This window comes from Phragmites australis, chromosome 24, assembly GCF_958298935.1.
Source record: "Phragmites australis chromosome 24, lpPhrAust1.1, whole genome shotgun sequence".
Classification (NCBI taxonomy): domain Eukaryota; kingdom Viridiplantae; phylum Streptophyta; class Magnoliopsida; order Poales; family Poaceae; genus Phragmites; species Phragmites australis.
This window is the reverse complement of record NC_084944.1, coordinates 7,358,401-7,369,491: the sequence shown is the minus strand read 5'-3', so window position 1 is coordinate 7,369,491 and position 11,091 is coordinate 7,358,401. Positions and strand designations below refer to the sequence as shown.

Sequence of the window (11,091 nt, the reverse complement as noted above, 5' to 3'; positions counted from 1 at the left end):
TACGATACCGACGAGCGGTTGAGTATTCTACATATAAAGAGCAGAGGAAGGAGGAAGATAGAGAAGCTGACGAGGGAGGGAGGGAGGTTGTCGAAAGAGTGAGATAACCATGAAGGAATCGATAGGTTACAGCCACATTTAACAAGAAAAAACATCGCATCTTACAAAGCAAAATAGGCATAAAGGTACTGACAATTGACACATTGATCTTACAAGTCACATCATCTTACATAGCAAAATAATGATGATTACAACCAGAACTAGGATTATGACATCTTTACACATGAAATCACATTTTTTATTTTCAAAGTTAGCCAATTTTAGCTCGGCTTGGATGACTTGACTGTTGTATGCCGCAACAGTTTCATGTTTGAACTTGTATCCTTTGTAACATGCTCCTTTGAATCCATTAACTTGTGCGTGGCATTCCTCCTAACTGGAGAACACTCCACTTTGCCGACCACGATGAACAACATACCATGTCATAGCAGTCCTAAATTTTAGAGAATATGCAAAAATGATATACTACAAACCACACTAACACCAAAACATTTTATTGTGAAGAAAATATAGTGTTCATGTTACAGTACAGCACAGTGGCTCTAGCAAATGGCCTTATTAAGACTTCAGTATTGATTTCCTGTTCGGAGAGAAAACATTCTTCTCAAGTCAGCATTTATGTGCCAGTCCTACTAGTTCAGAGAGCAGCTTCTCTCAAGACGAGCTGGACGCCCTAAAAGAATTTTTCTTTTAGGGCGTCCAGCTCGTCTTGAGAGAAGCTGCTCTCTGAACTAGTAGGACTGGCACATAAATGTTGACTTGAGAAGAATGCTTCCTCTCTAAATAGGCCATGTTGAAGCATCCTCAAGCCATATCATCATCGCCACTATATATATATTTTTCTATCACCATGCCACCCTCTGTACTTCTTCTATTTTTTCTACTTGCATGACTCCAGCCTTGTGCAATGCGTACATGAGTAGTATGCAATGCTTGGCAATGTGATAATAGCATGCGTCAAGCAAACATCAGTTGTAATTAAATAAATGTGCTATGAAAATAATCACAATGGATGAAAATAAACTGCATCAGTGAAGAACAAACTGCATCAAGCAAACTGCCTGCTGGTTTTTGAAATGTGAGCGTAACACACATGCCCAAATGATCTATCACAGCCAAGGTTAGAGTGCTATGAATTATGATTACTCATATGCCACAGGATATTACGATAATACAACATTATTTTCAGTTATGAAGAGATTTGTATCTAAGACAAAATGATTCTTCTTTAAGACTAAAATTATACCGAATGTCTCATAAAGGAGATTACATGTGCTTCTCGTGATTTTGTAATTCAACTGGTGTTATTTATTAATACAAAAAAATGTTATCTCTTCTCTCTTAAGCACATTTCAATGAAATAACTAGAATTTCTATTATCATCGTTGCCCAATTATCATCGTCGATACATTGCTGTTTACTTGGCATGTTATCTCTTCTCTCTTTTCTTTGTTAGGTGGATAGTAGCATATATAAATCAAGTCCAAAAGTCTCTATTCATTGTTGGATTACGAAACCCTCATGTAGCTTCAATAGAATCAATTGAACAACAATGTAGACATCAGAAGTAAGTCTATTCTTTATAAATGCAAATATAAGCGCAACATTTTTTAAACATGTTGGGTTTGTTTTAGTACTAAAAGCATGCAATTGCAGTAATTCATTTTTCTAGATGGTTTCCTTCTACTGATTAATAGCCAAGCACAAGTATCACCACCTCCTACAACCGAAAAGGCATATCTTAAATTCTTTCTTCCAAAATTCAAAATGCCAAATATCTGCACCCTTGCTCCACCCAGAACTACCAAACTGAAAAATGTGTGTGTTCAATATGCTCTAGAAATTATGCACTACCCAAAGTCAGATGCACATGAGTAGTTCACCCAATACCAAGTTCCAAACTGACAGCGGTCGGCGAGGCACCCAATACCAAGGAGGGTGGGGGATATACCTTTGCTCTATTGGTCGGCAAAGCAGGCGGCCACGGACGATGGCGGCACGAGCGGGACGATGGTGTAGGGGACAGAGACAGCGGTGTAGGGGACGGTGATGGCGGCCTCAGCTCCGGGATAGGGACGGTGGTGCTTCAGGGACGGGGACGACGGGGCTCCAGGGACGGCGAAGTCGGGAGGATGCGGCGGGGACGGTGGCGTCGGGGAGGATGCGATGGGGACGGCGGTGTCGGGGAGGATCCGGCGGTGTCGAGGAGGCGGCGGTGTCACGGAGGGCACAGGCAGGGCTCAATTTTTCTAAGTGTCAGAGGGCGGGCGTCGAGCAATATAATATAGGGGAGGGCTTTCACTGCCGGCTCAATTTGAGCACCGGCAATGAAAGGGTACCTTCACTACCAGCTCAATATAACGACCGGCAGTGAAAGGGTACTTTCACCGTCGGCTCATTTTGAGCGCTGGCAGTGAAAGGGTACCTTCACTGCCGGCTCAATATGATGATTGGCAGTGAAAGGGTACCTTCACTGCGGGCTCAATATGACGACCGGCAGTGAAAGGGTACTTTCATTGCCGGATCAATAAGTTCACCGGCAGTGAAAGTTGTTTCACTGCCGGCCTAATATGTCCACTGAGAGTGAAACCCCTTTCCGTGCTGGTGGCTTGGGGTACAAATTTTTTTTCAAAGTTCCGCGCGCGAAGAGGTTCGAACCCACGACCTGCATAAGTAAGACCGAACAAACTGCTACGCTACTCAAGTGATTTCGATTTAATTTGTATTATCTATACTTATTAATATTTTGTTGACCTAAAATCCTAATATATATTTATTCAAATTTGAACTTGCTATATACCAAAATTATGTTTTATATATACCAAAATAAATAAAATAAATATGTTCATAACTATAGGTAATTCAATATTAATTGAAAATAAATATGTTGATAACTATATGTAATTCATTAAAAATTGAAAATAAATATGCTCATAACTATAGGTAATTCATTAAAAATAAAAAAATTGTAATACATAACAATAGTGCTAGCTTGTGCTATTGCTAATTCATTATTAAAAATTAAAAATCAATATGCTCAATAATAAAGATATCTTCCACCATAAACTAGAAACTGAAGGTTCCATAACAAAAGTGAGGTATATTAATTGCATTTAAAATAAATTCATACATAGTAATTAATACAATTTAGCTACTTTGTATTAACGATTCACCCTTCATTATGATCACAGCGTACATAGAGAGGTTCGTCGGTGTATTCCATGGGACCTAGGTCGACGTCCTCTCTGAAAGGGGGTAGCGCGTCGAATTGATTGTAGTCTTCCTCGTCAACAATATTCTCCACTCCGACAATCCTTCTTTATTCTTAAAGAACCACGTGGCGCTCCTCCTTGTTAGCCGATTCTGGGTCATTTACATAGAAGACTTGCATAACATCATTCACAAGTACAAATGGTTCTTCTTTGTATCCAACGAGTTTTTGGTCCACTGTAGTCATACCGTACTTTTCGATCTTCACACTCTCTGGGAGTTTGACCCATTGGCACCGGAAAAGAGGAACCTTTAACACTCCATAGTCGAGCTCCCAGATCTCCTCTATGAATCCGTAGTTGGTCTCCCTATTTCCGTTGCAGTCGTAGGCATCTATACGGACACCGCTATTTTGCTTGGCTCTCTTATTATCCTGAGCTCTCGTATAAAATGTATAGCCATTTATGTCATATCCTTGGAATGTGAGAATTGTAGTTGACGGTTCGTGAGCCAACACAGTCAACTGAGCATACTCTATCTGATTATACATCACCTGTCTATGTAACCAGGCGCCAAAATGATCTCGGTGCTCTCGCGCGATCCAAACATCGGACTTCCCTGGGTTTATGGTGCGTAGCATCTTCTGGTGTTCTTCGACATATGGGTCCAGTACAACCGATTGTTGCAGAACTGCGAAATGTGCTTGCGTGAATGAAACGGGGTTGTTAGTGTAGAATGAGTTTGCACCTATCGTCCCTTTCCCCTGTAGCCTCCCCTCGTGGAGAGATACAGGCACACTAATCGATTTGAGATTCATGTAGTCGACGCAGAAATCAATGACCCCCTCAGTTCTCCAGCCCTCGACCATGCAGCCTTCCGACCGATTACGGTTACGAACATATTTCTTCAAAACTCCCATGAACCTCTCGAAAGGGTAAATCTGATGCAGAAACACGGGGCCAAGAATCCGTATCTCTTTCACAATGTGAACAATGAGATGCACCATGATATCAAAGAACGATGGAGGGAACAATGCCTCAAGCTGGGATAGAGTCTCGACCATGTCTTCCTGCAGCTTATCTAGCTTGGTCGGATCGATGGCCCTTTGTGATATCGCGTTGAAGAACAAACACAGCTTTATGATTGGGTTTCGGACCTTTGATGGCAGAATACCTCTAATTGCAATTGGAAGCATCTGTGTCATCATCACATGACAATCATGAGACTTCATGCCAGTTAATTTCAAATCTTTCATGTTTACTAGTCTCTTCATGTTGGCAGAGTAACCCGATGGAACTTTGATTCCATGCAAGCACTTGCACATTGCAATTTTCTCCGCCTTGCTCATATTGTAGCTTGCGGGGCCAAGATATTTGTCGCCTTCTTCCATAACTTCGAGATGTAGATCATATCTGAGTTTCAAACATTCTAGGTCCTTCCGTGCTTGGAGTGTATCTTTTGTTTTGCCAGGTATGTTTAGTAACGTATCAATCAAGCTATCATATACATTCTTCTCAATGTGCATGACATCAATTGTGCGTCGAACCACCAAATCCGGCCAATAAGCTAAATCATAAAAAATAGATTTCTTTTTGATCGAGTCTTAACTTTCCCATCAAAAGCACTCCTGTTGCTACGGTACAAGTGATTATTGTGAAGAAATTTACGATGACCTAGTTACACCATTTTTCGGCTATTCTTCAGCCACAAGCTCTCTGTTTCATCCAAACAATGCACGCATGAACAATAGCCTTTGACAGTCTAGCCCGATAGGTTGCAAAGGGTAGGCCAATCCTGGATTGTTACGAACAGCATTGCGCGTAGGGTGAAGTTCTCTCATTTGTATGCATCCCATACCTGCACACCATTGTTCCACGGTATTACAAGATCTTCCATTAATGGTTTCAGGTATACATCGATATCGTTGCCAGTTTGCCTCGGCCCTGGTATCAGCACCAGCATCATAATGTACTTCCGCTTCATACACAACCAAGGAGGAAGGTTGTAGATACATAGAGTCACAGGCCAAGTGCTATGACTACTGCTCATGTTGCCGAATGGATTCATCCCATCCATACTCAATCCAAATCTTATGTTCCTCACATCTTCTGCAAAGGGCTCCCTGTATTTCCTATCGATGTTTCTCCACTGTGTAGAATCAGTGGGGTGTCTCGGCACTCCATCATCCTTGCAGTCCTCGGCGTGCCACCACAACAGTTCGGCATACCTTTTGTTCGTGAATAAATGCTCCAACCGGGGGACTATAGGAAAATACCACATCACCTTGATGGGAGGCCTTTTATTCTTTCCTTCACCATCGATATCATCATGGTCACGCTTGTACCGTGATGCACCACAGACGAGACACACTTCCAAGTCTGCATGCTCTCTACGATACAATATGTAATCGTTTGGACATGCATGTATTTTCTGCACTTCCAACCCCAATGGGCACACAACCTGCTTGGCCTAGTATGTGTTTTCTGGTAGCACATTTCCCTTTGAAAGCAATTTCTGCAAGAACAATAACAACTCTGTGAAGCTTGTATCAGACCACCCGTTACTTGCCTTCAATTGTAGCAGCGAAAGCACGGTACGCAACTTTGTGTGCTCCCTCTCGCAGCCCAGGAACAATGGTGCTTTAGAGTCCTCTACCATATGCTGGAACTTTTGAAACTCTCTTTCATTGGTGAAGTTCCCCTCCCCATCGCGCAACATCTGCTTCAGATCATCGGCGTCGACATTGGCCAACATCTCCTTTAGATCATCATCGACCAACATATCTCCGGCAGGGGGCATATCGGTGCATTCATCAGCCGGCATATCGGTGCACAAGTCTTCGTTTTCTCTGCCAATGTATTGCCCTTCCTGTACGATCTCAGCTTCATCGTGCTCGGTCCAACGAGTATAGCTAGGCATAAAGCCTCTTAGCATCAAGTGGGAATGTATCTGCTGGGTGGTGGAAAACTGCTTCTTATTCTCGCAATCAACGCATGGACAACTCATGTATTGAGAATGTGTATTTGACTTATGCTCCGTGGCTTGTACCAGGAAACAATCCACGCCGTTCTTGTACTCGGCGCTCACACGACTCGCATCGTACATCCATCTTCTGTCCATCTACAATTATATCATTATTGTAAATCCAAATTCATAACATCTACAAAAATTTGCGATCACCAACAAATAAATTACCTCGTCATCTCCTATTGATAATTGGCCCGGGTTGGAGGAGCCGCCTTTTGTATGCTTTCGCGTACGCTTCCGATGAGTATTTTTTGTGTCATCCCTAGAAATTTTCTTTATTATTAAACCCTTTTGTAGGACTAATTAAGTAAAAATAAAAAAACGCTCATACATAAAGTTTATATATTGGATCTTGCTAATTAAATAAAATATAAAACATATAATTGGATCTTGCTACATACCTAAATATCACGGAGAAATTTTCTAATTCATTAAAAATCAAAATAAATATGCTCATACCTAAAGTTTTCATATAGGAGCATGCTAATTAGTTAAAATATAAATATAATTGGAGCTTGCAACATACCTAAATATCATGGCTAATTTTAAAAATTCATTATAAATCAAAAATAAATATACTAATACCTAAAGTTTCTATATAGGAGCTTGCTAAATTAATTAAAAAATAATATGCTCAAACCTATAGGTAATGTAAATCAATAATAAAGACACTTTCCACCATAAGCTACTAATTGAAGCTTCTGTATAATAAATGAGATATAATTGCATCTACATTATCTTAAAACATATGGCCATAGGTGCATCTCCATCTTTTCAAAATCTAGAGCAATTTAGCAAATAAAATTCAACTAGAAATGGATTTTGAAGTTACATACCTTGGAAAACCTAGGGTATGAGGATTCCTCAAAATTTTGAAGCCACTAAGAACTTGGTGACCAAAATGGCCGCCACCGAGCAAACAGAGCTCCTCTTTGTTGTGTGCTCGGGCTTAGGGAAGGAGAGGGCGACTTTTATATAGTCGAGACATCACTGCCGGCTCAGATAACAAGCCGGCAGTGATGCCTTGCTATCACTGCCGATCGGTGGATTAAACCGGCAGTGAAGATGGAGCAGGGTATCACTGCCGGCTCAAGCCAACAGCCGGCAGTGATGCCTTTATCATTGCCGGTTCGTAAGCCACGATGACTGTATTTTTCCCGCGCGGCTTATGAACCGGCAATGATTACCCATCACTGCCGGTTCAGCCGGCAGTGATGGGCCGGTATATATAGGGGTTTATGTAGTAGTGTAAGTGTTTTGGTGATTAATGACAATCGTATCATTGTGACTAATACATATGTTTTGAAGGAAATCAAAAATTTTAGTTCACAATGATTGAGGTCCCTTATGGAATTATATTGGTCGATCAAAGGACATTTGCGTTAAGATTAATGATCTTCTAGTTCTAAGTATCACAAGATAATGAAGGACACTTAAAGTAGACATAGGTCTCTTTTTTTATCTTTTTGACCATACTATAAAGGGGGCTAAGTGTTTTAGGATGACCTAGTTGAGTCTAAACATAGTTGAATGCACACTTGCGAAAATCTAGCACTAGGTAGCTCATGGAAGCCCATGGGTGAGAAGTTGAGAAGTTAGAACTCAAAGTCGATTGAATTGGACGAGTTCCAGAAAGTTTGTTCTCACCTGATTGTCTGGTGCGAGAAGGTTTAAACTCACCGGACTATTTTCCCTCTCTGTGAAGGTTTCAAATGACCTCATCGGATTATCCGGTGATTGGAGGAATTTTGCACCAGAGTATTTGACAGAAGAGTCATTCTTCAGAGAAATTTGAAGTTATATGCATCGAATTGTCCGGTGATCTGAAGGACGCATACACCAGACTATTTAACAGAAGGACTATTTTTCGGAGAAAATCCGAGTTGAACTGATTGGATTGTTCGGTGACATAAGGGAGTTATCACCAGACTCTTTAACAGTGACTTAATATTTTTGGAGGAAATGAATTATAAGTCACCGGATTGTCCGGTGATACTATGTGAAGGAACACCGGAGCATTTTGCAACAGCTACTGACAGATGGGAGACAACATGTGAAAAAAAAGTAGTCTCATCGGATTGTCCGGTGCTGACAAAGGCGTGTGCATCGGACCATCCGGTGTTCATAGAAAATGTGGGTGGTTGGGTAATAGCTAGATTTGGACCTCTAGCCTATATATACCCCCTTACTTGACTTCATTCGTCTCTCTTGCAACCCAAAAGCATTCGTACACAGTTGATATCATCTAGAAGCAAGGGAGAATACTTGAGGTGATTTGCATGTTCTTAATTGAAGATTAAGGACTTCATTAGTGTTTCGAGAGTAGTGAGTGTGCATCTAGCTGTTATTTAGGTTTGATAGGGATCAAGTGAACCAGTTATCTTGTTACTCTTGGTGGTTGGCAACACCTAGCCAGTCGTGGAGATTGGAGGTGTTCTCGGTTAGCTCCTGGAGGTCTTGTGGGAGCCCCAGGAAGCTCGTGTACTTAGTTTGATGCTCGCCAATCCGGAAATAGAGAAGTGGCAATCACTAGTGAGCACTTGAGTCTTGGTGACTCAAGGGGGAGCGACATCCTTGTGTGGATGCTCCAACGAGGATTAGCGGAGAGTGCTAACTCTTCGATATTTCGGAAAAAACTCGATATCCTCTTTCCCTACTCTTGTTATATTCCATATTTTGCTTCTAGTATTTCCTTCATGCAAGTTTCAATTCCGTACTTTACTTATGTTCTATATGATTGCATGTTTATACTTATCATTCTAGCTTGCTAGGCCGTCTAGTTGATTTTATTCATTCTAGGCTAAAATTGCTCTTTATTCTGTGATTCAGTAGTTGGTTTAAGTTTTTATTAGTGCCCTATTCACCCCGCCTCTAGGGACTTTAGATCTTTTGAATCCTGTTACTGTAGCAAAAATATTAAAAATGTCTGCTCAGTTTTTTTCGCCATACGGTTTGGCGAAAATTTGTTTTCGCCCTACCGTAGGGCAAAAACCCTATTTTCGTTAAACCGTTTGACGACTAGGTAATATTTTTGGAATTTTTTTATTTTTTTATTATTTTGTAATTTCCGTAAAAAACTAATATTAAAAAGAATACTCTGGTTCCTTGCCTTTATGCACAAGAGAGTGTCCCCTAACGAAAAACAAAGATTTTAATGTACGTAATGGGACGGAGAATAACATGTACCTTTTTGAAATTTCAGAAAAACTACTTGATGTAATCCGTCATACTGCTTTAAAGTAATAAAGTTATTAGACTCAATTGGCTTTAACTCCTTTTTATGCAATCACACTTACTTTTGTGTCACCTATATATCATGCATGTTAATTCCGATTATCCATGCATAAAGTCAACTGATCGAGAAAGCAAAGCACCACCGGCCGGAAAGGTCGTCAAACATGCATGCGAAGGCTACCACCACCATAATGCAGAACAAGAAGCATGCATGCATGGGAGTTCCATCATGCATGTGTTGCGTATGAATAAAAAACAATTCAAATCAGGACCATAAGAAAGTTTCAAAAGATCGAACATGACATGAAATGTTGGTTTTTCCATTGCCACATTTGTAACATTACATTCTCGTACGGACCAAGATCCACATATATATTCCGTTCAGTATACACACAACGATCGACCATCTACAATTAATAACACCCCACACTCCTGTAACGATCAGTATATAGTGCTGGCTATCAGCTTGTAGTGTTTTTTTACGAAAAACCAATCAGCTTGCACTTTAGCTATGAGTACTTCATTGGACACGTCTACTGCCCGTGTCCAACGTGGCTTGTGTTTTTTGGCACAAAACAAAACCCGTTATTTTACAGTATGATCATCGGGTGGTGCACACAGGCCCAGTAAATAGTTTCGTAAATGCAAATTCATTAAAAAAATTATAAAGTATTGTCTGCTCTTTATTTCTTGTAATGGATGTGTGTTTGCTTTAATATATGTATGTTTCATTTATGTATTTTATGTGTGTTTGTTTAGGTAGTTTCTCCTGCATGCATGCAAGCAAGCACAACAGAGGCATGCACGCTACGCACGCCTCTCATTTACTGCCGTACTTGTTGCTGTCGAGGAGGTCGTCGAGCAGCTTGTCGTCGAGGTATTCGAGCTCGATCTTCTCGCCGTCCCCGCGGCTCCTGCCCCTCGACGAGCCGGTCGCCGAGCCCCTACTCGCCCCACCGACCTCCCCGGGGAAGTTGAGCGCGGCGGTGGCGCCATGCAGCGCGAACGCCGCGCGGTCGTACGCCCGCGCGGCCTCCTCGGCCGTGTCGAACGTGCCGAGCCAGACGCGGGCGCCGCCGCGCTCCGAGTCGCGGATCTCGGCGGCGAACTTGCCCCACGGCCGCTTCCGGACGCCGCGGTACTTGATCCCGCCGGCGTCCTTGCCGTCCTCCATCGATCGCTTGGTGAGCGTGTGGCAACTGGCAAGCGATCCAACTGCGCGCAGGTGTAGGTAGCTAGCGATCGAGCTCTTTGAATGTGGCGTGCAGAACGCACTGCTATTTATAGAACCCATTCAAGTGTTCAGTGGCATACGTATACGTACGTACGTACGGTCAGTTTACTGCATGTACGTATTTTGACTCGTTGCTAGTATGCCGCGAACGGAGCCTGCGTACGTAGGCGTAGACGTGTGGAATCGCTGAGTTCAGACATCGAAAATCTACAGGAACCGAGGGAGTAGCTAGGGTAGAAAATCAAGAGTCGGCTGCGCGCCACAGTACAATATTATCGTGGTTGTAAAAGAACCTAGTTCTAGGCATTCTTTATCTGAGAAAAGTG

At 42.0% G+C, this 11,091-nt stretch overlaps 1 protein-coding gene across 1 annotated transcript; it reads right to left on the bottom strand.

Moving 5' to 3' along the window:
• Positions 1-9,830: 9,830 nt before the first annotated feature.
• On the bottom strand, positions 9,831-10,825 carry LOC133907146 (ethylene-responsive transcription factor ERF096-like). Its single transcript, XM_062349186.1, has one exon. The coding sequence runs from the start codon at positions 10,823-10,825 to the stop codon at positions 10,352-10,354; it is 474 nt and encodes a 157-aa protein (XP_062205170.1). The 3' UTR covers positions 9,831-10,351.
• Positions 10,826-11,091: the final 266 nt, after the last annotated feature.

What these genes read in the sequence shown, in the direction of transcription:
- LOC133907146 (XM_062349186.1), bottom strand. Translation starts at nt 10,825, where the DNA reads ATGGGTTCTATAAATAGCAGTGCGTTCTGCACGCCACATTCAAAGAGC.